General features: G+C 37.8%; 2 protein-coding genes across 7 annotated transcripts in view; one reads left to right on the top strand and one right to left on the bottom strand.

Moving 5' to 3' along the window:
* Nucleotides 1-7,212, bottom strand: part of IKZF3 (IKAROS family zinc finger 3) — a 93,148-nt gene extending 85,936 nt beyond the window's left edge. Inside the window, exons 1-2 of one of the 4 annotated variants that reach the window (XM_004764633.3) lie at nt 7,002-7,212; nt 6,474-6,775 (exon numbers count right to left, since the gene is read on the bottom strand). In XM_004764633.3, the coding sequence (XP_004764690.1) occupies nt 6,474-6,480 (7 nt within the window). In that variant the 5' untranslated portion in view covers nt 6,481-6,775; nt 7,002-7,212. Of the gene's footprint in view, nt 1-6,473; nt 6,968-7,001 lie in introns of those variants that run through there. The other 3 variants (XM_045069984.1, XM_045069985.1, XM_013062605.2) reach the window with 3 other exon arrangements.
* A 3,254-nt stretch (nt 7,213-10,466) lies between these two features.
* Nucleotides 10,467-19,103, top strand: ZPBP2 (zona pellucida binding protein 2). 3 transcript variants are annotated; one of them, XM_013062529.2, is made up of 8 exons: nt 10,467-10,596; nt 10,848-10,913; nt 11,994-12,119; nt 13,216-13,377; nt 15,338-15,556; nt 16,187-16,269; nt 17,221-17,401; nt 17,978-19,103. In XM_013062529.2, the coding sequence occupies exons 3-8, from the start codon at nt 12,041-12,043 to the stop codon at nt 18,070-18,072; spliced, it is 819 nt and encodes a 272-aa protein (XP_012917983.1). In that variant the 5' UTR covers nt 10,467-10,596; nt 10,848-10,913; nt 11,994-12,040; the 3' UTR covers nt 18,073-19,103. The 3 variants fall into 3 exon arrangements, with proteins under 3 accessions (XP_012917983.1, XP_012917982.1, XP_012917981.1); XM_013062528.2 differs by having other exon boundaries at nt 10,467-10,699; nt 13,246-13,377; XM_013062527.2 differs by having other exon boundaries at nt 10,467-10,699; nt 17,978-19,102.
* Nucleotides 19,104-26,920: the final 7,817 nt, after the last annotated feature.

Genomic DNA, 26,920 nt, shown 5'->3' with positions numbered 1-26,920 from the left:
CCAATATTGGATTAGAAAAAGATGGTAGTATTCATATTGTTGGATTTAGCCAACATTCTAAACTCTTCTATCAAACCTTTAAAAGCTCCACTGACAAATTAGCCAGCAAAATTAGTTTCAATGTCACTCTTCTCCTTATTTTCTTTACCCTAAAAGCTGAACAAATAATCAAAAGACCAAACACACAGGCAACTGATTCATTAATTTATTCATTTAATATGACCATAGTTCTACTATGTGCTAAGGAATGGGCTGATGATAAAAAGATACTTACACTTTGGAACCTGACAGTCTAGAAGGATCTACAGTTATATTAATTACCAAAATAAGCAAGAAATCTAGTTAAATAATCTTCAGATAATTAAGAGTTACAAGTAGAAAATATAGCTTTATATTGTTTCATCAGTGATGCTATGGAAATAATTCAGTTTTGCTTATTTTTTAAAAGTTTCTGTATAGGGGCGCCTGGGTGGCTCAGTGGGTTAAAGCCTCTGCCTTCGGCTCAGGTCATGATCTCAGCGTCCTGGGATCAAGCCCTTCGTCGGGCTCTCTGCTCAGCAGGGAGCCTGCCTCCTCCTCTCTCTCTGCCTGCCTCTCTGCCTATTTGTGATCTCTGTCTGTCAAATAAATAAATAAAATCTAAAAAAAAAAAGTTTCTGTATAAACCCACAAATAATCTGATGTGCCAAAAATTTCAGCTCTAAGAACATATATTAATAAACACATTTGTGATATAAAAAGTTGGGAGATAAACTGATTTTGAATTTTTGACAGTGAGTAAAGAGTATTGTTTCATAAACACATTTTATTCTATTTCAGATCTATTATTAAACACCTACTTTTTTAATCTCTTCTAAGAGGAACACATATACACATATCCACTATAATCCAGTATCAACTCCATAATATTTTGATTTACTCTACACTACTTTGGACTCTAAGAATTTTAATTTTGGATGCAGAAAGTAGATTTTCATTAATGCTGAAAAATTATCTCATTCAAAATCGTGGGAATTAAAGTGTTTTAATAATTATATAGTAATAATAACTAAAAGGTATACATTGGTCATATTTAAAATAATCTACATATAATAGAAATCTAATTATTGTTTAATTATTTCATTTCTTTTTTAGAGATTCAAAAGACCTTAGAGTCATCCTTATGGTTTTAAATTTTTATAAATATACCAGTTAGGGGGTGCCTGGGTGGCTCAGTGGGTTAAGTTGCTGCCTTCGGCTCAGGTCATGATCCCAGGGTCCTGGGATCAAGCCCCACATCAGGCTCTCTGCTCAGCATGGACCCTGCTTCCTCCTCTCTCTCTGCCTGCCTCTCTGCTTACTTGTGATCTCTGTCTGTCAAATAAATAAATAAAATCTTTAAAAAAATAATAAATATACCAGTTAGTAAAAATTTGTATTTTTAAAAAGCTAGATAGCAGAGTGATCTCTATGTCCTTGTGATGTTTAGGATCTCTTTTCAAAATAATTAATGAATTCTTTTTTTTTTTTTTTTTAAAGATTTTATTTATTTATCAGTGAGAGAGAGGGGGAGAGAGCGAGCACAGGCAGACAGAATGGCAGGCAGAGGCAGAGGGAGAAGCAGGCCCCCTGCTGAGCAAGGAGCCCGATGTGGGACTCGATCCCAGGACGCTGGGATTATGACCTGAGCCGAAGGCAGCCGCTTAACCAACTGAGCCACCCAGGTGTCCCTAATTAATGAATTCTTAATACAAAAAAATCCTTTTATTGAGCACCTACTACAGGCAGGTTTCTGTATTAATCTCTCAGTTCCTCTCATACATGATCTAGAACTACAGCTTGAGTCAGGCGCCAATTAACACTGGATGTCTAATAAAAGATGTGTGAATAATCTTTTAGTCCTAAATAAGTGAATATATACAGTTAATATGCTGACAAGCTTATAATAATGTATAAAAAGGTATTACTGGAAAGTTGTATGCTAATTTTATGGTATCATCTATATCTTACTGACTGAGAAAGCTAATTTCTATTCATATTTGATCCATATTTTAATGGACTAATACGTGATCCTGAAATCTGTCAATATAAAGTTAATAGAATACATTTGATTTTAGGAATAGTTTAGCCAATAAAACCAATAACATTTTTGTTTTCTTGGCATTCTTTTCTATTATACTGTTTAATTAAGTACTTTAAATTTTTCTGAGTTCTATCAAAAAATTGCTATCATCAATAAACTACTACTCATAAAAATTAATCAAATAAAAGGCATCATAATAAACATAACAGAAGTTGCTTTTCAGCACTATTTTTTTTTTCTTTTAAAGGTTTTATTTATTTATTTGACAGAGAGAGATCACAAGTAGGCAGAGAGGCAGGCAGAGAGAGGGGAAGGCAGGCTCCCTGCTGAGCAGAGAGCCTGATGTGGGGCTCGATCCCAGGACCCTGGGATCATGACCTGAGCCAAAGGCAAAGGCTTTAACCCACTGAGCCACCCAGGCACCCCTCAGCACTATTTTCTTAATTGAATGCAACAAACTCTGAGGTTCTTTTATGAACCAAGAACTATTCCAGGAACTAAGTACACAAAAATAAGACATATTCTCTGCCCTCTAGAAGGAAAGACCAGGGAGAATAAATATTTAAATCAATAAATAATTTCAATACAATTGGCAAAAATAGGCACAGAAAGGAAAGGCTCTTAGCTTAGGTGGAAGAAGGTGAGGGACCAGAAGGGTGACCACCAGAAGGCACCAGAGAAGGTCATCAGAAGGAGGGCATCTGCAGAGCCTTCAGGGTGTGATGCCTGAGCAGAATCTTGAAGGACAAGTAAGCATAATCATGTACAGAATGGGTTGAAGACCTCAGTGAAGAAACTGTGAAATCCCATGTTGGATCATAGAAAGCATGAACAGGAATCTTTTTTTTTTTTTTTTTTTAAAGATTTTATTTGGGGCGCCTGGGTGGCTCAGTGGGTTAAAGCCTCTGCCTTCGGCTCAGGTCATGATCCCAGGGTCCTGGGATCGAGCCCCCTATCGGGCTCTCTGCTTGGCAGGGAGCCTGCTTCCTCCCCTCTCTCTCTCTGCCTGCTTCTCTGCCTACTTGTGATCTCTGTCTGTCAAATAAATAAATAAAATCTTAAAAAAAAAAAAAAAGATTTTATTCATTTGCCAGAGATAGAGAGAGAGAGTACACACAAGCAGGCAGAGAGGCAGGCAGAGGCAGTGAGAGAAGCAGGCTCCCTGCCAAGTAAGGAGCCCGATTCGGGACTTGATCCAAGGATCTTGGGATCATGACCTGAGCTGAAGGCAGTGGCTTAACCAACTGAGCCACCCAGGAGTCCCACGAACAAGAATCTTCTAAAATTATGTTCTATCAGGATCCTGTGGCCTTTCTGTAGCTTTTGTTCTTTTGAACTTTACCATTTCATCCTTCATATGCTCATAATGGAGGGCTCAGTAAACTCCACCATTTGGAGGCTGTATCTCTGTAAACGCAACCATCCAGAGCATAGAAAGGGAATTAGAAATGAAAAATTGCTTCCACAAAAGCCATGTGGAAAGAAGCAGAAGCTGACATCAAGAAGAAGACAAAATTTGTTCAATAACCCTGGAATATTTAGTGTGGGGGACATTCAACTCTACAGTTCAAAACACCCGCGAGTTTATATTATAGAATAATAATAAACCACCTGATGGTCAGAATAGTAACCCAGGGTCACCAAGATAAAGTTATCTCTTGTGTACTTTGTTTATAAGACAGGGAGTTGTGTAATAAATACACTTAGAAAGATCTCTATCCAAAATAGAAAAGTTTTATATTAAATAAGAAACATGTCAATACCTATGAAATTTGTATTTGTGAACAACCTCATTTCTCAACCATAACAGATAGAAGAACTACTGCTATTACAACACAAATAACAAAATTTAGCAACATCAAGAGTCTTTGGATAGAAAATATCTCAGATCACAGATTGTGAGAAAAGAAAAGAGTTACAGTTTCTGAGTTATTTATTCGATGTACTAACTTTTCATTTTGAAATTGAAATTGACAAGATTTCAATTTCAAAAGCTTATGTCATCTGACATCTTCATAGATAGAATGTCTCAATAAATGTTTGCTGAAGAATGAATTTAAAAATTTTTATATGCTGAGAGTATGAATAACTAAACAGCTTTACATTTCACAATAAACTGTAGTATGTTAATTTGATCACCAAATTAGGCAGAAAATAAAGGTATTCCATAAAGTCTTCTACTTTCTTATACTGCCAAGAAATGAGAGGTATAGGGGCACCTGGGTGGCTCAGTGGGTTAAAGCCTCTGCCTTTGGCTCAGGTCATGATCCCAGGGTCCTGGGATAGAGCCCCGCATCGGGAAGCCTGTTTCCTCCTCTCTCTCTCTCTGCCTGCCTCTCTGCTAATTGTGATCTCTATCTGTCAAATAAATACAATCTTAAAAAAAAAAGAGAGGTATACACTGTAGTTCAAATCTCTGTATTTTGAGTCCAAAATGTCAGGATAATAAAAAATATTTTAAATATCAAGCACATGTGCCAGATTAGTCAATCTGTTAGCTATAATAAACTAGATATTTTACTACATTGACTACTCCATCTTCAAGGACCTGATGATAGAAAAGCCAAATTCACATCGTTAATCATTTTTAAATTTTATTTTTTGATGTAAGTGTTGAAGTTTTTACATTAAGCACACTATATACTATCCATCTCTATGGACCTATGAATTTAATCTAGATATCCAGACATACAACTGATCACTGCCTATATCCTATATCCCATCTTTCTCCCTTTATAGTTTGTACATTCTAACTCAAATTCTATACAAGGGTTCATTCCTTTCTTATTCAGACAGTCTTTATTCAGGCTTATCTAAAAGTTTGTTAGGGCCATTACTATCCCAAATTATGCTATTAAGCTAGTAATTTATTTATTTCACATTAAATGAATTCAGGAGTATTAACATTTACTAGGAAATATTCTCCTTCCCACAGATTTACACTATTCTGTATGTTAGTTTGGAGAAGCGAAAGGACTAAGAAAAAATGGTGTTGAATATTAATTTATAACTTCACAAAAACAAATTTAGCAAATCATCTATAATAATGAAAGCATGAGAGTTTTTTAAATTATTTTTTCGTAATGTATAGTGACCTAATTTTTCCCTGTTCTTGGACAACCAGACCTTTACATGTTAACAATTACACTTCATAAACCATTTTTAAATATTCACAATGTCAAATTTTAGAGCACCCTCAATAATTTAAAATTTAATAGCATAGTTTTTCATAAGAGAAAACACCTGAAGCATTATTCATAATGGCCATTTAAAAGTTTCCATATCCATACTAAACGCATTGACTTGTTTGGCATTCTATAAGAAAAAAAAAATTATATGGGCCACAGCAGTTAGAAAAATTGTAAGCATACCCATGTAAATACTTCAGGATCATAATATTGCATTCAATGATATTATGTTTGTGGGGGGGGGGAGAACCTCTACCTCCTATACCTTGTATCCCAAAATATTTAATCAAATTTAAATAACTTCATATATTCTAGATTTAGAGTTGCCAAAGATCAAGGTTAATTGACAACAGAAAATCCTTCGATTATTATGAAAAAATCCATGTTATTCATAAGATTTATCAAATTAACGTTTTTATTAGATGTCAGTATCTCATTTATTAAGACAATGAATATGTTTCTCACAAATTCTGATCTTCGAAATATCATCACCTTCCCCAACTTGAAATGCATCTGCCATTTTCAAGGTTTTACAAACATTTGTTGAACAGACCACTGAGAAGTTTACAATAGTAGTGTGAATTTTTAGTTACCCAAGTAAGTATATACTGTAAAATTTTTGAGAAACGAGGAGTTTCACGACTTTCAAAATTAATTCAAATGAAATTTTTAAATGGAGCTTGATTTTTGCTTTGGGTAAAGAAAGATCATTAGAAGATAGAGTTCCAAGGGAACCACCAGTGCCAACCACATAAAAATTTACCTTTCCCATATGATAACATTAACTCTTAGAAGAAAAAAACTGTCACGTTTCATTCTAAAGAAGTCACTCAGATTAGCATAATTCCAATGGACACTAAGCCATTGAGGAAAAAAGCATCCAAAAAGATCAGGGATTCCAACCTAGTTTGCTGCCATTTCAGGGACGCCCCACAAGTACTCTTCCTCTGCAGACTTTGAGTTGACCCCTCATGTCTGACAACCCTTAAGACATAAAACTGAGGAGAAGTTACCACTTTCCAAAGTTAGGTGGGGGCTTGGGGGGGGCAGTATGAGAGATGTATGAGAACCGACACGCTTTGCCTTCTGAAATACCTCATATTTACTTTTGACAAAAGAAATAAATAGAAGCAAAACCGAGATTCAGAAGGAACTCTCTCTGCTGCGTGCACCGGTCGAACTTTTCAAAGACCCCTTAGAAAAGAAGCGGGCTGGAGGCTCACCTTCCATCTCGCCGCCGGGCTGGGCTGGGCTGGGCTGGATTGGATTGGAGTTGCGCTCTGGCTCCCCGGCCGCTCCACGTGCTCCTGCCGTCGCCGGGACGCTGCGCGCAGCTGGCGGGAGATTCCCGGCGTGGGGAGTCCCCGGGATCCGGCAGCCGCGTCGGCGCAGATTGAAAGGGGCAGGAGCCGGCGACTGGCCGGTGCGCGGGGTTACAGCGGCGCTGGCTGGCGGCGGCTTTAAAGTACGCCCGCCAAGGAGAGCCCGAGGTTCCGCACCTCCAGCCCCCTTTTGAATGTCAAACCTGAGAACCAGATAGGATGGAAATGGGGCATCAGTAAATTGTCCCAAAGTATCTATTTAAGAAGGATAATGGATGGGAGGGTAATATGTGGGGGAGGGACGATCTGGATTGTTTTCTTAAGTTCAACGTTTAAGTTCAAAGAGGTTTGTCTTAAATTTAACAAGATCTGGAACTATTGGTCTAGATTCGGGGATGATAGCAATGAATATCGTCAAAGAGAACTCACTCCGTTTGAAGTCTTGTGTTTTTCTTCCTGTTTTTCTTTTCACGTGATAATTCTTGGTCCAAGTTTTCAGAAAATTCTAAGACAGTTCAAAGGGATTTGGACCCTTTTATCAACTTTTTCATTTCGGGAAGCAAAAATTCTCTCACTTTTGTTTTCACGTACTCTGTACTCTATGTGTTTATTTTCTACTACTCTGCTTTCTTCCAAGTAGGATCTGAGACAGCTTACAAAAAACATATACATATACATACATACAATGTATCAGAAAAGTAAGTAAAGAAAATAGAGCTAAGGGGAGGGTGTGATAAGATAGTAAAATTAATTAAAGGATGTTACTGCACAGAAACATACCAGTCAACATCTTTTCCTAGTATCCTTCTTGCTTTATAGAGGTAAAGCACAAATTTGACTATAGGAAAAGGAAAGGGGAAGTGACCGGATGACAATTTTTCAAAAGCAGAACTTTTCTTCACATTGAAGTCTAAGGGACATTGTTCCAGTGAATCCTTATAAAGATATCCATTGTGTTGAATTGGACAACATGTGAATGATTCTCAAAAAGGTCACTTCCACCCTTGTTAGAAAATTACATTGTTACTGCATACAAATCTACTTCAGACTTAAGGTTGGGGGGTTGTGCATCAGCAGACCATATCAGAAGAAACCCACACTTACAAACTAAAGTGTCCATATTGTAATTTATGAATTTTAGTTTATTTTAAATATGGGTTGGTATAGAAGGTCAACATACATGTGTGTGTATCAATATACATACACATTTATGTGTGGTGGGTGATTTTTTTTTTTTCCTGAGTAAACAGCTTGCATTGTCTTTGTTTTAAGATCATGACACCATGGAGGTATCTCTGTAGATTGTATGGTTTAGAGTTCTGTGGGATAATATCAATTTTGGAGAAATACTCTAAACACCAGGTCTAATTATAGTATTGAAAGGGGAAATTTGTTGTTTGTTAGTTTCTAAAAGCAAAAATAGCACATCAAAAGTAGCAGAAGAGGAACTGTAAAATTTCACAGGGATGGTTTAAGGATGAATAGTTATTTGGTTATTAAAAGGATGTAAAACTGTTATTATACTTAGCAGTGGAACGTGTTACTGCTCTGTAAATAATTAGTTCAAAATGAAGTATTTCAGACTCCAGAGAATGGTACTTAGGGGAATAAATAAAAAGTAGGTGGATGAAATAATTTATGTAGCTACTCCACCCTCAAGGAGGTGGAGCATAATAACCACTCCTTAGTGTGGGCTTTCGATAGTGACTTTCTTCCAAACAGTACAGTGTGTAAGGGAGGGAAAAGAGTAATTTTGAAGAAGAGAAATCTGACAAACACTACCTTAGCCAGGTGATCAAGGTAACGTCAACAGTGATAAAATACATTGATAGTATGTACGTTTAATACAATTTTATGGGAATGGCACTTATCTCTATAGTTATCTACCCAAAAATCTATGCCCTAAGTAAAATAATGAGAAAATGTCAGACAAATTCCCGTAGAGAGGCATTCTGCAAAGTACCTAACTAGTTAAGGTCAGGTAATGGCATCAAAATGGTCATTAACTCTCAAGGTTGTCAAAAACAAGAAATGTCTGAGAAACTGTCACAGCCAAGAAGAACCTAAGGAAACATGATGACTTAATGTAGTGTGGGAGTCTGGATGGGATTCTGGAGCAGAAAAAGGACATTTAAGTAAAAGCTAAGAAATCTAAATAAAGTAGATGCCTTATTTAACAGCCATGTATTGATGCTAGTCCATTAATTGTGAGAAATGTACAATACTAATGGCAAGATGTTATTAGTAGGGAAAACTAGGTGGGAGTACACAAGGACTCTGTACTACATTCACAATTTTTCTGTAGATCTAAAACTGTTTTTTAAGACTTTATTCATTCATTTGACAGAGAGAGACACAGCAAGAGAGGGAACACAAGCAGAGGGAATGGGAGATGGAGAAGCAGGCTTCCCACTGAGCAGGGAGCCGGATGTGGGGCTCTCTCCCAGAACCCTGAGATCATGACCTGAGCCCAAAGCAGATGCTTAAGGACTGAGCCACCCAACTGTTCTAAAATTAGAAGTTTATTTTAAAAGAATGGAGGGGTACTTTCAACAAACTACTACTACTACTCATTTGGTTAAGTCTCATGTCACAGTATTCAAAGTTTATTACACAGTATTTATAAGAATCGATTGCTTCTAATAACTGGGAAACTAATTTAAAAAAAACCCACTGTGGATTATAATGTACTTTGACTAAAACTGAAATGTCAAACTGCTAGGGAATTAAAGATAATCCCTAAATTTGTCTTCATCATCACCACCTCAAGAAGGAAGAGAACAGTTGAGACTAAACCATGAATCTAGACACAGTAACCGACATGGGTGGATCTGACTCACTGAATCACATCTCATGGCTTAAGCTACGTAGGTATAATTAACAGTGACTAAAAATGAAATCACTGACAAAGTTTGCTCCTGGACCATCTGAGATAGTCCAAGTACTGACTTGGCTCAAAGGAAATAAAACTGAAAACTCTTGATCTCACCCAAAATAATCATTCTGCACCCTGTCTGAACCTTGGTTTCTTTACCCACCGGCCTACTCAAAACCACCCCTGAGGGTGTCCCGCTGCTAGGAAATAGACAACAAACAGGCTGCCAAACTGGTCGCCAAGAAAGAACCATAGAAGACCCGGGCATGGTCTCTTTCCGACCTCTGTGATCTTTACTCATCTGTCATCCGTCCCCACAGGAAAAGCAGACTTGGGGGAATCTTGCCTTTCGATTGGGCCCCTTTTCAAAGGCAAGGTTACTTCACGACCCTAAGCAAATTTGCATGGGGTGGGGGGTCTCCCAACGCCGTCTCATACTCGATGTGGAAAATTAAAGGTTCAATGTTCCTCTAGCGTGCGAAAGGGTGGGGACGCCTTGTTGGCGCACGAGTGGTTCTTCGGGTTCTTCGTTGGGGCGGGGGGGCAGAAAATGCAGTTAGGTAAAAATTGGGTGGAAGAGTTTGGAAAAGATGTTGCACACAACTTTAGGCAGAATTCGTGAGAAGCAAGGCACCAGAAATTCCCGCAGGCTCTTTGCTTCCTGTAAGGAGTAAATTCTTAACACGCTTCTCCCTCCCTCCAGTTCTAATGTAATTGCACCCTTCCGTGCCTTACCCCATTGTCCTACATGGGATCCACACTGTTCCTCTCCTGGACGTCTTCAGCCTACAAAAAAGGAAATAACCGAACCGCGAAGGGTTGTCTTCCTTAACATTACTCTTTCCTTCTCTCAGGGCTAGGGGGGTGCTACTCAAAGAACGAAATCACAGAGAGCGCGGGAAAATGGCGCCAAGCGCGAGGCACTCGCACAAGGGTGGGCGCATGCGCGCGAAAGGGGGCGGGGCGCTCGCCTCCAGTGATCAGGCCCAGCACGCGCCCGCCCTGCCCCCGCTCTCGAGGCGGCGGAGCGCGCACGCGCTCTCCTGCGCGTCGGCTCCGGCTGTAGCGACGGACGGGTAGGGGAGCTGACCCCGGCGGTTTGCTCCGCTCTGTGGAGGAGAGATGGGGAGGCGCTGGGCCTGGGCTGAGGTAGGAAAGAGCCCGACCCTCGACGCCTACCGCGAAGCTAGCCCCTGAGCCGTGATGCGAGCGTGGGTCCTACTCTCCGCGGTGCTCTGGTACCTCACTGGAGGTGGGGCTCCTCCCGCCTGCCCGGTCCCCCTCCACCCGCCTGGCCCCTCTTCCCAGTTCTGCCCCCTCTGCTTCGCCGCGCCCTGCCCTACTCTGTGCCCCCCCGCTCCCCTTCTACCTAAAAAGTCAGTGGTTTCTTTCTTCCACAGCTGGATGGCAGCGTTCTTCTGAACGTACCGGGAAAGGCCTCATTTATGGCAAGCCGGGACACCCAGGTACTAAGGACCTCTTCGCCCGCAGAGTCTTATCAGAAGAGCCGGATGTGCAGTGGACCTGCTTAGTGTTCTTCCAGCGAAGGGAAAGGGAGAGAGAGCTCACTGGCCGTCCACCTGGTGCTTGGCCCTCGCATCATTTCATCCTTACAGGGATGCCTTAGTGTTATCCCCTGCGCTAAAGCCGCACATCTCATAAGGAGCTGGGCTTCAATCCAGATCTTTCTCTGATGCCACCTCACTTCCGGGTGTCTCTGCTGCTTTGCAGCGCGCAGGGCCCGCACAGAGTGATTTCCAGGGCTGCAGGTCCCTCTACTTGGAGCTCCTACACATCCTTTAAGGCTCAACTCAAATGTCGTTTATCACGGTGATGACACTTAGCGGCACTCCCCAAGGAAAATTGGTCACGCGGCTAACTTTAAATAATTTGGGGCCAGTTCACAGCATTTGTCATGTTTGGGATCTCTCCATGTTTGGAGCCCTTCCCCTTTTTCCCACCCCCCGCCCCCAAATTGTGGGACTGTATCTTCTTTGTATACTGGTATTCAGTAGACTTAAAATCAGTATCTTGTGGGACTGCGTGGGTTCAAAGTGCCTCTACCAGATCCGAACAGAATAGGTAACTGCAGAAAATTTTTCTAGTATGCCCCCACATGGGCTTAATTATTGTTCCCAAAAGAGGAGGTTTATACTTAAATATCAAGTTCCTCTTAGGGATGACAGTGATTATCTTGAGAATAGTTTCCTTTTCTGATCTCTAAATCAATTCTACTAACCCTTCAAAGAATTGTGATTCAAGTGAGTTCTGAATTTGTACATTAAAATGAATTAAATATACTATGTACATTTTTATAAGCAAAACTATAATTATGTACATTTTATAAACAAAACTATAGTTAAAGAATACTATCAGCCTAGAGTTTTAAAAACTTATAGGAGAAGAAATTTATATTAACATTTTAAGTGTTATAATGATATGCTGATTTTTAAAATAAATCCAAAAAGAGCTAATCAGTATGTCTTTGGGACAAAATGGCAGGAAGTGTATTTCTTAATTTTGTTTTATATTTTATTTTGTCGCAGTAAAAATATATGTAAAATTACATCACAGTAGCCCAATCCTTGCCTGTATGGATTTTAAACGTGCTAAAAAAGAAACAGTGGACCCCACCTACTCATGGATCGGGCCTAATGAAAAGCCATTAACAGGTAATTTATTTGATCTTAGTTATTTTGTTAAATGATAGGGACTTTTATTTAAAGAAAAGCACTGTGACTTATTAGGATGAACAAACTGAAATTTAATTTTAACTGCAGTTTCACCTGCTCCATACTTAGAGTAAATCATGTTCTATTTTGGTCTGTGCCTTATTTGCTCTTTATTAAAAAAGATGAAGCAATAATTTTTTTATCCTACGTCCCAGAGCTATATTAGTTCAAAAGTTTTTATAAAACCTTTTATTTGGAGAACCTGGGTGTCTCAATCAGTTAAGTGTCTGTCTGCCTTTTGCTCAGGTCATGATCCCAGCGTCACAAGTCCAGCTCCCTGCTTAGCAGGGAGCCTGCTTCTCCCTCTTGCACTCCCCCTGCTTGTGCTCTCTCACTCTCTCTGTCAAACAAATTTTTAAAAAATCTTTTAAGGGGTGCCTTAATCTCATTTACTAAATTACCAGCATAAAGCAAACGAAATTAGAGGCCAACGGGGTGCCTGGGTGGCTCAGTGGGTTAAGCCTCTGCCTTCGGCTCAGGTCATGATCTCAGGGTCCTGGGATCGAGCCCTGCATCAGGCTCTCTGCTCAGCGGGGAGCCTGCTTCCTCCTCTCTCTCTGCCTGCCTCTCTGCCTACTTGTGATCTCTGTCTGTCAAATAAATAAATAAAATCTTTAAAAAAAAAAAAAAGAAATTAGAGGCCAAGAAATGAATTAAAGAAAACCAAAATATATTTTAAAAGTGTACTTATGTGGTTTTCCATAGAGATAACAGAATTAATATTTTTTAAATTTTTTTTAAAAGATTTTATTTATTTATTTGACAGAGATCGCAAGTAGGCAGAGAGGCAGGCAGAGAGAGAGGAGGAAGCAGGCTACCTGCTGAGCAGAGACCCAGGACCCTGAGATCATGCCCTGAGCTAAAAGCAGAGGCTTTAACCCACTGAGCCACCCAGGCACCCCAGATTTTTTTTAATTCTTGAAGTTAAATAGTCCATTAATTTTTTAAGTTTTGTGTTTATTTATAATCCCATTTACTAAATAATGTTTGAATTGTTATATGTTAAATAACCAAGTAATTTACTATTTCTGTTTAGAAAATAATCAAATAAATATAACTAAAACAGGAAAGCTGAAGATGGAAGATTTTCAGGAGGCTTTGTCTGGACTTTACTCATGTACTCTTTCTTATAAGACTGTCAAAGCAGAAACTCAAGAAGAAACAGTAGTAAAGCAGAGATACGACTTTATGATCTTTGGTAAGAATATGGGCACATTTTAATTTATACATTTAGTTTGGATAAGAATTAAGTGTATAGTTTCTTAATTTAGTGAAAGTGAGCCTATTATATATAATTATTATGACTTACGGAGTATTTTGGCATATTTGACCATGCAAACTCATAAATTGACATCTAGATAGTATGTCCTAAATATCCTCTTTTAACCTCTCACTTACCACCATCTAGGTATGCAAGTACAATCTACTTTACCAAAATTTTGCCAGGTCATTTAAAACTGATGTTTAATTCTGTAAAAGCAAATTGATCATCCTTTTCATTGGACTATACTGACAACAATAACACTTTCTGCAAATTAAGACATTCCCCCATCTTACTGTTTCTGATACTGTTAACTTATCTATATATCCAGCCATTTCTTCTCTTGTACTGAGTAGATAATGTATCAGATGAAAACAAGCTTTTTCTTTTTTCTTTTTTACGTATTCTTTACTGCTTTGTCAAAATTGACCATATAGTTGTGGGTTTATTTCTGGGTTTTCTGTTCTTTTCTGTTCTGTTGATCTCTGTGTATATTTTTGTGGCAGTACCATACTGGTTTTTAAAATTATTTTTATTTTTATTTTTATTTCTTTTTTTTTAAATTTTTAATTTTTTATAAACATATATTTTTATCCTCAGGGGTACAGGTCTGTGAATCAGCAGGTTTACACACTTCACAGCACTCATCAAAGCACACACCCTCCCCAATGTCCATAATCCCACCCCCTTCTCCCAACCCCCCTCCCCCCAGCAACCCTCAGTTTGTTTTGTGAGATTAAGAGTCACTTATGTTTTGTCTCCCTCCCAATTCCATCTTGTTTCATTGATTCTTCTTCTACCCACTTAAGCCCCCATGTTGCATCACCACTTCCTCATATCAGGGAGATCATATGATAGTTGTCTTTCTCTGCTTGACTTATTTCGCTAAGCATGATACGCTCTAGTTCCATCCATGTTGTCGCAAATGGCAAGATTTCATTTCTTTTGATGGCTGCATAGTATTCCATTGTGTATATATACCACATCTTCTTGATCCATTCATCTGTTGATGGACATCTAGGTTCTTTCCATAGTTTGGCTATTGTGGACATTGCTGCTATAAACATTCGGGTGCACGTGCCCCTTTGGATCACTACGTTTGTATCTTTAGGGTAAATACCCAGTAGTGCAATTACTGGGTCATAGGGCAGTTCTATTTTCAACATTTTGAGGAACCTCCAGGCTGTTTTCCAGAGTGGCTGCACCAGCTTGCATTCCCACCAACAGTGTAGGAGGGTTCCCCTTTCTCCGCATCCTGGTCAACATCTGTCCTTTCCTGACTTGTTAATTTTAGCCATTCTGACTGGTGTGAGGTGGTAACTCATTGTGCTTTTGATTTGTATTTCCCTGACGTTGAACACTTTTTTATGTGTCTGTTGGCCATCTGGATGTCTTCTTTGCAGAAATGTCTGTTCATGTCTTCTGGCCATTTCTTGATTGGATTATTTGTTCTTTGGGTGTTGAGTTTGATTAAGTTCTTTATAGATTTTGGATACTAGTCCTTTATTTGATATGTCATTTGCAAATATCTTCTCCCATTCTGTCAGTAGTCTTTTGGTTTTTTTGACTGTTTTCCTTTGCTATGCAAAAGCTTTTGATCTTGATGAAGTCCCAGTAGTTGCTTTTTGCCCTTGTTTCCCTTGCCTTTGGCAATGTTTCTGGGAAGAAGTTGCTGCAGCTGAGGTCGAAGAGGTTGCTGCCTGTGTTCTCAGAAAACAACTTTTTTTCATTAAAGTTATTAGTTTTGTATATATTTTTAGGACAAACATAAAACTTACTAGATAAGTTTCTATGCTAATTTGCAAGATTAATGAGATTTAATATTACATATTATTTGCAAATTGTTTAGTAGCACAATGGTAAGCACAATTGTTTTTATTCTCATCATTTTTTACAGCCTATCGGGAACCTGATTATTCATATCAGATGGCTGTACGTTTTACCACAAAGTCTTGTGAAGGAAGATACAATGACCTGCTTTTTAGAGTGCTGAAGAAAATCTTGGATAATTTAATCTCTGATTTGTCATGCCATGTCGTAGAACCATCATATAAATGCCATTTTGTTAAAATTCCAAAACATGGCCTTGTACATGAACTATTTATAGCCTTTCAAGGTAAGAAAAAAATTTTAACATTTCTTTAATGTGAGATATCTTACAAATAGGCCTTAAATATTTGTTAAGCACTAAAGTATACTGTTGGTTCCAGCCTGGTTAAGGTTTTAAATTTTAATATATTAATTATTTACTTTAAACAATGATATATTGTTACTTACCTTTTTTTTTAATTTATTTTTTTAAGTAGGCTCCACGCTCACTGTGAGGTTTGAATTCACAACCTTGAGATCAAGAATTACATGCTGTACAGACTGAGCCAAACAGGCACCCCAATATTGTTGTTTATCTTTTAGAAGTCACTATCATTTTATAAATTCTATGCAGCTAATATTTAACTTATAAATTCCTGAAAATTTAAATTGTATTTTTGAGAAGAACTTAATAAAAGAGAGGAACCAAACAAAATTGATTTCCATTTATTTTAAAGCCTTGTAGTTACTTTGATTAGCCCCCAGATGGAGTGAAATCATAATGTATAAGTCATTCAAATTGTGCACTTTATTACTAGGATTAGATAGATTAAACACATGCATGCATACATACTGAATTCAGCATTCAAAACTTTATTGGAATGGATGGAACGTTTTAGAATTCTTTTGTGACGATATCATTTTTTTTCCTCTCCAGTTAATCCTTTTGCACCAGGGTGGAAAGGTGCATGCAATGATTCTGCTGACTGTGAAGATATAACTAATCATAATATCCTCCAGGTGAGAATTTCAATGTAGGGGGGAAGTATTTAAATAATTAATAAACTATGTAAAAATTTTTGTAAATACTTTCTTATTAAACATTTCTTCAAAAATTGATTTTTCCATGTTGTGAATATTAATAGTAGACATTCTAAGCAAGTAGATTTAAATTACTGTTTTTAAAAATATAAAGTATTATTGATTTTTTATTTCAGTTTTTTAAGCAGAGAGTCTTGGCTTTATCAAGATGTTTTGTTTTGGAATAATACATCTAGAATAATAGATAGCTCCCCAAGTTAGTAATATGTATTTTTTCTATGTTGGAAGGATGGATCTCTGGTTTTTGTTTCCCAGAGGGTAACTAAGCAGCAGCTTGAAGAACAGCCCCAGCCCCACAACCATGTAATCCTAGGTTAAACAGTAGTTCTTCCAAAATTGTGTCTCTGCTGGTCATAATAGTTGCTTCCCCTCTGCCATTCTCAGAGGCTAAGGGCATAGTCTAAAAAATCCCTTTACTCTCCTGACCTAGTTCCCGAGCCCATACCCTTAATATTATGCATGGCGTATGGAAAGCACTAAGTTAGTATTAGTTATTATTAAACTCTGTGTTCAAAAAATAAAATTTACATCACTGGTTTGTAATATTGATTAGAGAACAGTTTTGGTTTCCATTTGGCTTGCCTCTTTGGAATTAGAAATAATGAACTCTCCGTTATCCACACATGAAATAGACATGCTGCAAATTATTTAAACCTCAATTTAATTTTTCTTAACTATTGTACATATGAATTGACAATAATTGATAAGGTCAAGACTAGACTAATTTTAGTATTAACACACAACTTTTCAGGAATTCATCTGTTGGATAAAGCATGACATGCTTATTACTATGTTTCATTGCCTCTGATACTGGAGGATAAATTTGGTTCACAATTCAGTAATTGTACTTCTGGTATTTTAAAATCTTAGGCAAGAGATCGGATAGAAGAATTTTTCCGGAGCCAAGCATATATTTACTACCACGACTTTAATAAAACTATACCAGCTATGCATTTTGTGGACCACAGTTTTCAAGTAGTACGTATGGATAGCTGTCGTCCAGGCTTTGGAAAAAATGAAGGTCTACACAGTAATTGCGCTAGCTGTTGCGGTAATTATAAAATTTAAATATCTAAATATTTAGGTTATATAGTCAAGAATAGATTATTAATTCCCTTAAGATAATTGAATGTAGTGATTCTTTCACAATACGTTATATTTAGTTAAAGGGAAGTAAAACGTCAAAGACCAAATTTCTAAATATAATCATTTTTATGTGTATTAATTCTTCCTAATGCACTCTTCTGTGTTATAAAACATTTTTATAGTGTTCTGAGTTAAGCTGCTATGCTACGACGGAAAAAAACAGAATAATGCTATCTAGAAAACAGAATTGGAAACAGAAACTAGAAAACTAGAAATAGGAACTCATAAATGGGACATTACAGAAGATACTGTAAAATGCTGATATTGAAAAAATAAGATTCCAACTTTCTCCTACCTTTAAGATCATCAAATTAAAATGTTTCAAACTCACAAATAATCTTCCACAACTTAATTGGCTGAATATTACTCAGTGTAACATAAGTATAGAAACAGTGTGATACTGAAGGCAGATTTATATTACTGGTATAAAATACCTCTAACCGAAATGATAATAATGTACTCCATGTTTTTTCCTCTGCAGTGGTTTGTAGTCCTGGGACTTTTAGTCCTGATGTTGATGTTACTTGTCAGAGCTGTGTTTCCATCCGTGTTTATGGAGCTAAATCTTGCACATAAACTTCAAACAAAAATCGTATTATGAAGACTAGAGGTGAAAGTATTATTACTTGCTTGTGGAGGTGGGGAACATAACATAATTTGTTCACATCCCGGAGCATCAAAGATTGATTAAGTAAGACCAATAAGACCAAAACATTGGAAAACATACATTTTAGAAACTTTAAAAAGATAGTTGACATGGCATTTCTAAGAAGGAATTTAATATCTCCAGTGGACAAAGGAAAGTGTATTAGTGGATGATTTTCAAAGAAATATGTTTTGCTGTTTACAGACTGAATCTCTTGCTCTGTACCTAAGACTATATTAAGGTCAAGAAGAGTAGCAAAGTATAATATAATAAAAACTTTATACTTTCCGTATATTAATTTGTTTGAAATCACTCTGATATGACATAAAGGCATATTTACTACCTTCGTAATTAGACCAAAAAAAGGTTGTTTCTTTTGATCCCTTTGCTATTAGTTTGTTTTTTAAATAGTTTTAAAAGTATAGTTTCAGATTTATAGAATAATTGAGCACATATTACATACAGTTTAGTATACCCTCACCCCTCCCCAATATACCCTACTACCCTATTGCATCAGTGTGATACATTTGTTAAAATTAATGAAAAAAGTTGATACTATTATTAACTATAGTTCATAGTTTATATTAAGGCATTCTTTGTGTTACACAGTTCTATGGGTTTTGACAAATGCATAATGCCTTGTGTTTACCATTACAGTTTCATTCAGAATAGTTACACTACCCCCCCAAAATCCCTTGTGCTTTACCTATTCATCTCTCCCTCTTGCTTCAAAACTCTTGACACTGCTGATTTTTTTTAAACGACTCTATGGTTTTGCCTTTGCCAAAATGTTATGTACTTGCAATTATACCATATGTAGACTTTTCAGGCTGGCTTCTTTCACTTAGCAATATACATTTAAGGTTTCTCCACGTCTTTTTGTGACTTGATCATTTTTTATTGTTGAATAATATCCCATTGTATGGATATATGAAGGGCATCGTGGTTGCTTCCAGGTTTTGGTGATTATGAATAAAGCTGCTGTAAACATTCGTGTGCAGGTTTTTGTGTGGATTTAAGTTTTCAATTGCATAAATATCTAGGAGTGTGATTGCTGGATTGTATGGTAAGATTATGTATTGTAAGAAACTGCCAAACCATCTCCCAAATTGGTTTACCATTTTGCATTCGCACAAGCAAGGAATATGTTCTTGTTGCCTCTCATCCTCACCAGTGTTTGGTATTTTCTGTTTTTTGGATTTTGCCATTCTAATAGGTATGTAGTAAAATTTCATTGTTGTTTTAATTTGAAATTCTTTAATGACATCTGATGCTGAGCATCTTTCATATGCTTATTTGTATATCTTCTTTGGCTAGGTGTCTAGATCTTTGTTCATTTTTTCATTGGATTACTTAATCTCTTATTGCTGAGTTCTAAGAGTTCTTTGTGTAGTTTAGCTACAAATTCCTTCTCAGATACATGTTTTGCAAATATTTTCTCCCATTCTTTCTCTTCACTCTTTTAAGAGTGTCTTTTATCAAACAGAAGTTTCTGATTTTAGTAAACTCCAACTTACCAGTTTTTCTTTCACAGATCATGATTTTGGCATCATACTTAGAAACTCTTCACCAAACCCATAGTCATCTAGATTTTCTCCTCTTATATTCTAGAAGTTACATAATCTCATGTTTACATTTAAGTGTAACATTAATTAATTTTTCGTGAAGAGTAGAAGTTGTGTGTCTAGATTCCTTTTTTTTTTTTTTTTTTTTTTTTTTGCATATGGATGTCCAGTTCCAGCATCATTTGTTGAAAAGACTATACTTCCTCCATTGAATTGCCTTTGCTCCTTTGTCAATGATCAGTTGACTACATTTGTGTGGGTCTATGCTTGGGTTCTCTCTTCTGCTCTACTTATCAATTTGTCTATCCTTTCATCAGTACCATGGTATCTTGATTGCTGTATAGTAAATCTTAAATCTGATTAGTATCAGTCCTCTGACTTTGTTTTTCTTTAGTATTGTGTTATTCTGGATCTTTGGCTTTCCATATAAACTTTAGAATCAGTTTGTTGATAACCACCAAATAACTTGCTGGGAGTTTGGTTGGAATTGCATTAAATCTATAGGTTAAATTGGGGAAGACTGACAAATATATCAAGTCCTCCTATCAAGGAACCTGGGATAGCTGTTTATTTAGATCTTCTTTGATTTATTTAATCAGAGTTTTGTAGTTCTCCTCGCATAGATCCTGTACATATTTTCTTAGATTTATGTCTAAATATTTAAAGTTTTGGGTGCAAATATAAATTACATTGTATTTTTTACATTTCAAATTCCAGATATTCATTGCTGGTATTTAGGAAGGCAATTGGCTTTTGTATATTGACCTCATATCTTGTGATCTTATTGTAATTGCTTATTAATTCCAAGATGCTCTTTGTTGATTCTTTGGGATTTTCTTTTTTTAAAAAAGATTTATTTATTTGTGAGAGAGAGGAAAGGTACATGATGCATGTGTACATGTGTGTGCAAGGGAGAAGGGCAGAGGGAGATGGGGAGAGAATCCTAAGCAGAGCAGACTCTGCGCTGAGTATGGAGCCTGATTCTGGACTCCATTCCATGACCCCCAAGATTACAACCAGATTGGAAACCTACTGGAGTGGAAACCAAGAGTCAGACACTCAACTGACTGCCCTACCTAGGTGCCCTGATTCTTTGGGATTTTCTATGTTAAGCAATCATCTTATCTATGAACAAAGACAGTTTTGTTTCTTCCTTCCCAGTCTGTATATTTTTCACTTTCTTGTCTTGTCTTATTACATTAAATAGAACTTCCAGTATGGTATTGAATAGGAGTGGTAAGAGAGGACATCCTTGCCTTGTTCTGGATCTTAGAGAGAAAGCATCCTATTTCTCAGCTAGCTATAGTTTTTTTAATAGATATTCTTTATGAAATTGAGGAATTTCTGTTCTATTCCTAGTTTTGCTGGGAGTTTTTATCATGAATGGGTGTGGATTGTACCAAATGCTTTTTCTGCATTTATCCATGTGATCATATGATTTTTCTTCTTCAACCTGTTGATGAGATGGATTGCATTAATTGATTTTCATATTGAAGAATCCCAGCATATTTAGAATAAATCTCTTTTAGTCATGGTATATAATTATTTTTATACACTCTTGGATTTGATTTATTAATCGTCTATTGAAGATTATTGCTTTTATGTTCATGAGACATATTGGTCTGCAGTTTTCCTTTCTTGTAATATCATTATCTGGTTTTAATAATAGGGTTATTTAGCATTAGTATTAACATTGTAGATATGTGAGTCAGTCATGATCCTCTTAGGGGACAGAAAACATGAAGTAATTTGAACAGGAAAAGTTTAAAGAAGTATTAATTATAACAGGGAGTTAGAATAGCAAGGAATTGACTAGGAAGATATAAAGAGAACCCTAAAGAATATAGGAATAGCAGATATAAAGAGCAGCTACTGCCACTAGAACTGAGATAGAGTGTCCAAGAATGAGCCACCATCTCCCAGAGCAGATATCCAGACTTTATTGAAGGGGGCACAACCATGGGTCACTGAATGGCAGAAGTCACTGATGCTGGAAATTCACTCTCTGTAACTTCCCAGAGATCCACCCTTCGGGATGCCAAGGAAAGTTGTTCATGGGGTAATTTCTCATTCAACTACAAGACCACACAAGGAGGAGAGGCTTTTGCCAAATTGCTGGCCACCATGCACTGTGGGATATGAACACTGGAAATATCTCGGGAGGCTGCCAAGGCAACAATCTAGAACCAGAAAGAAAATTCCTTTCCTCCTCTAGGATCTCCCCAGCATCATCTATGACAAAATTTAATTCTGTGCCAGCTGGTAAAGGAAAACATTTACAAGACCCAAATCCATTTTCATAAAACAGACAAGAAGGATATATTTGGAGCCGAGAGGCAATAAATTAATAACTGACAAGGTGCAACCCTTTGATTATTCAGCTTCCATATGTACCTTTCTACTACCTGTGAACACTTGTACATTGACAAAGAGCTTTTATATTTCTACCTAAGAAGGTCCATCATACAAGTATTCACCATTTCCTAAAAATACAATGAAACATAGTTCCAACAGTCATTGTTTATATCGATGACTATATTAATTATTCCTCAAGTTCATTCATAGTCCCATTCATTTCCTAAGGACTAAATTGTAAAATTCACAACCAACAACTTGAATATAAACTAAAAATCAGGAAGAAGAAAATGGGTAGTGAATATAAAATAATAATATAATGAATATAACAAGCAAAGAGAATATGTGCAAAGTTTCTGTAATTGGTCGTGAGGTTGTAATTGTTATCTTTGCCTTCCTTTTTCAAGTACTCAGTCCATCTTTTTCTTGGCCTCAGCCAGAATTTCAGTTGCTCTGGTTTTTTTATCTTGTGGAATGACCCAAACCTTCACACCCAAAGGGTATGGGTCCTTATGTTCGCCTTTTTAAATTATTGTTGTTGCTATGTAGTTTTCTGTTGACCCTTATTATTGGAGAAGGAAGAACTAAGTAGTACCCCAGAACATCTAAGTCCTAGAAAAGTTCCTCCTTGCTGCCATCATGTAGTAACTCAAATCTCCCTTGGTAATCAGGATAATCGCTCCAGTCAGTAAGTTAACACACCACTTACCTTGTTTCTGGCCTGTTGGTTCCATAGTATAAGGAACTTAAATGTCCAGGTGACAATCTCATCTTCCAGTTCAGGAAAGAAGAACCACTGGTGTTGTTCCTGGTGGAAGCATTCCCCCACTTGAGGACAATGATCTCCAAACCAGTAGAGCTCACAGTTGCCAGGATAGAGAGTAAAAATTCTGCAAGTGGGTTACTAGGTGTAATTTTGAGAGGGCCCACTTCTACTTCCACCTCTGATTTCTAGACTATTCTGGCTATGAAGGAGACAGCACCATATATATTAATCTCTGAGTCAAAACATATACAGAACCCCTTTGTTTCAGGGTATTATCTCTCAACTGACACTGTAACTGAGATTTTGGTAAGCCATTTCACCTTTCAGTTATGCCAGTTGCTTCTAGGTGATGGGGTGGTAAAACCATTTAATTCCATGGTTATGAGCCCATTGCTTCACTTCCTTTGTTAAGAAGTGAATTCCTTGATCAGACAAAATGTGGTGTGGTATGTCAGGAAGGTAGATAAGGCACCCAATGAGTCCACTGGTGCTGGCAGAAGCATTCTGAGCACAGAAGGCAAATCCACGCCCAGAATTTGTGTCTATTCCAGTAAGGATGAATGTCTGTTGTTTGGACTGTTTTACTTCATCAGTGTAAAAAGAATTAGTCACACAGGTTAATGGATATAATGCTGTCCTGAGACAGACTAATGCATTATTCTTTTTTATTTGTAATAATCTGTCTCATTTTGAAAAAGAATTTTATAAAAGTGAGAAACAGAATGTGAACTTTTAAAAAATTAACATATGGTGTATTATTTGCTTCAGGGGTACAGGTCTGTGAATCATCAGTCTTACATAATTCACAGTACTCAATTCATAGCACATACCCTCCCCAATGTCCATAACCCAGCCATCAGCAGGCCTCAGTTTATTTTAAGAGTTTTTTATGGTTTGTCTCCCTTCCCGGTCCCGTCTTGTTTCATATTTTCCCCCTATTCCTAACATCCCCTGCCCTGCCTCTCAAATTCCTCATATCAGAGAGATCACATGATAAATGTCTGTCTCTGATTGACTTATTTCGCTCAGCATAATACTCTCTAGTTCCATCCATGTCATTGCAAATGGCAGGATTTCGGGGGTTTTGATGGCTTCATAGTATTCCATCATATATAGATACCACATCTTTATCCATTCATCTGTTGATGGACTTACAGGTTCTTTCCATAGTTTGGCTATTGTGAATATTGCTGCTATAAACATTAGGGTGCACGTGCCCCTTTGGATCACTACATTTGTATCTCTAGGGTAAATACCCAGTAATGTGATTGCTGGGTCATAGTGTAGCTCTATTTTCAACTTTTTGAGGAACCTCCATGCTGTTTTCCAGAGTGGCTGCACCAGCTTGCATTCCCACCAACAGTGTAGGAGGGTTCCCCTTTCTCCACATCCTGGTCAACATCTGTCCTTTCCGGACTTGTTAATTTTAGCCATTCTGACTGGTGTGAGGTGGTAACTCACCACACTGTGGTTTTGATTTGCATTTCCCTGATGGCGAGTGATGTTGAGCACTTTTTCATGTGTCTGTTGGCCATTTAGATGTCTTTTTTCCAGAAATGTCTGTTCATGTCTTCTGGCCATTTCTTCTTCTTCTTCTTCTTCTTCTTCTTCTTTTTTTTTTTTTAAGATTTTATTTATTTGTTTGACACATAAAGAGTGAGAGAGGGAACACAAGCAGGGGGAGTGGGAGAGGGAGAAGCAGGCTTCCCACTGAGCAGGGAGCGCGATGTGGGGCTTGATCCCAAGACTCTGGGATCATGACCTGAGCTGAAGGCAGACGCTTCTTAACAATTGAGCCACCCAGGCACCACCACCACCACCACCACCACCACCACCACCACCCCGGCCCTTTCTTGACTGGATTATTTGTTCTTTGGGTGAGTTTGATAAGTTGTTTTGTTTTGTTTTTTAAAGATTTTTTTAAATTTATTTGACAAAAATCACAGGTAGGCAGAGAGGCAGAGAGAGAGAAAGGGAAGCAGGCTCCCCACTGAGAAGAGATCCCAATGTGGAGCTCCATCCCAGGACCCTGGGATCATGACCTGAGCCGAAGGCAGAGGCTTTAGCCCACTGAGCTACCCAGGTGACCCAAGTTTGATAAGTTTTTTAAAGATTTTGGATACTAGCCCTTTATCTGATATGTCATTTGCAAATATTTTCTCCCATTCTGTCCATTGTCTTTTGGTTTTGTTGACTGTTTCCTTTGCTGTACAGAAGCTTTTGATCTTGATGAAGTCCCAGTAGTTCCTTTTGCCCTTGTTTCCCTTGCCTTTGGCGATGTTTCTGGGAAGAAGTTGCAGCAGCTGAGATTGAAGAGGTTGCCATCTGTGTTCTCCTCAAGGATTTTGATGGATTCCTGCCTTGAGTGTAAACACTTTAATGACTGAATTCTAAGGGGAAACCTCTGTCACCTTAAGAATTAAAGTCTCAGGACACCCGGATGGCTCAGTCGGTTAAGGGTCCTCTGAGTCTTGTTTGGCTTAAGTCATGATCTCGGGATCATGACATCAAGACTCATGTTAGACTCCACCCTCAGTGGGGAGTCTGCTTCAGATTCTTTCTCTCTCCCTTTGCCCCCCTCCCTGCCACCCCCCACTTGTGCTCTCTCTCAAATAAATAAACACATCTTTAAAAGAAAAAAAAGGAATTAAATGTCTACTTCTTGAAGGTGGAACTACCACCAGAACCATCCTTGAGAGACAGATGCCCAGGGGACCAAAGGAGGCAGCTCCATGTGCTCGGAAAGAACAGCTGACACATACATAGCACTATGTGCCAGGTGCTGTTCTAAATGCTTTTGATGTAGTTATTCAGTAGTCCTCATGTTCATCGTAGTAGGTACATACTCATTATTCACATTTTATAGAGAGCAAGCAGAAGGACATAATTGTTAAGTAATTCGCCCAAAGTTACACAGCTAGTAAGTAGAAGAGTTGGCATGGGAAGTCTCCAGAATCTTATTTACTAGCTATTCTGTCTTTCTTAGCAAGTTTTATTTTAACAAGTAATTAACGATTCCTAACATTTTTTAAGGATTTTATTTATTTATTTGACAGAGAGAGGCACAGTGAGAGAGGGAATACAAGCAGGGAAAGTGGGAGAGAATGAAGCAGGCTTCCCACTGAGGAAGGAGCCCAGTGCAGGGCTCAATCCCAGGACCCTGAGATCATGACCCTAGCCAAAAGCAGAAGCTTAACAACTGAGCCACCTAGGTGCCCCTCCACCTTCTGCTTTCTGATGGTATGAGCTGTGACTTGACTTTTCTTCTCCAGCTCTTTTAGATAATCCCACAGAATGTAGGCACTGCTCTTGAGTTTGTGAATTTCTTTTTCCTGAGCCAGGAAACTATTTTCTCCTTTTACATTTTGTTTTTCATCCTCCAGTATCCTTTTACATTTTAGATTGTTGCCATATTTGCATCTTAACTGTGTTCATCCTTGGCAAGCTCTTCTTACCCCACAGCCCATGCATGTGATAAATGTTTCTCAGGGCCCTTCTTGCCTTCCTCCTTCGGTTTTGTAAGCTTCTTCATTCCCTCGGAAGGAAGAATGTAGATAAACTGACAGATTAGTATGATTACCTTTAGTTTTATGAGTAGAAGTAGTTTTACAGTCAAACAAAACCTGATCTCAAGAAAAAAATTTTTCAGTTACAATAATGGATTAAAAAAAAAAAAACAGAAGATTGCCAGCTTTGTGCAGGTGTCAGTGGCTTAGAATGGAAACTATTTTCTTACTGTAGCAGGCTTATTATTTCACCAGTAACCCATTCCTCAGAACAGAAAATTCAGTAGCCAAGAAAGAACAAATTGTAACTGTTAGGAGGTAACATAACTTCAGACAGCTATGGCACAATAATGAATTATGCAGGCCTGAAACCCCCTGAGGTTGCAAAAACAGGACTGGTGCCAGAGTGTAGTCTCAGAATGTCAGTGTTTTTTCTGAAGACTGCTACAACTGTGAGGTGGAGTTTGGATAAACAGATAGTGTGCTCTGGGTTTGGATCCTCCCAAGGTAACACATTGATATCTGGTATCTGAATCCAGAAACAAATAGAGAACAATGAAGGTGTTTGGAAAACAAAAGAGATAAG

The sequence above is a fragment of the Mustela putorius genome, unplaced genomic scaffold (genome assembly GCF_011764305.1).
Source record: "Mustela putorius furo isolate JIRA1106 unplaced genomic scaffold, ASM1176430v1.1 tig00003962_pilon_pilon_pilon, whole genome shotgun sequence".
Lineage (NCBI taxonomy): Eukaryota > Metazoa > Chordata > Mammalia > Carnivora > Mustelidae > Mustela > Mustela putorius.
The sequence above is the reverse complement of the archived record's forward strand: the minus strand, read 5'-3'. Positions and strand labels throughout refer to the sequence as shown.

Coding starts and splice junctions, on each gene's coding strand:
- ZPBP2 (XM_013062527.2), top strand. CDS start 10,651: ATGCGAGCGTGGGTCCTACTCTCCGCGGTGCTCTGGTACCTCACTGGA. Junction 13,378..15,337: donor ATACGACTTTATGATCTTTG/GTAAGAATATGG, acceptor CATTTTTTACAG/CCTATCGGGAACCTGATTAT. Junction 17,402..17,977: donor TAATTGCGCTAGCTGTTGCG/GTAATTATAAAA, acceptor TTTCCTCTGCAG/TGGTTTGTAGTCCTGGGACT.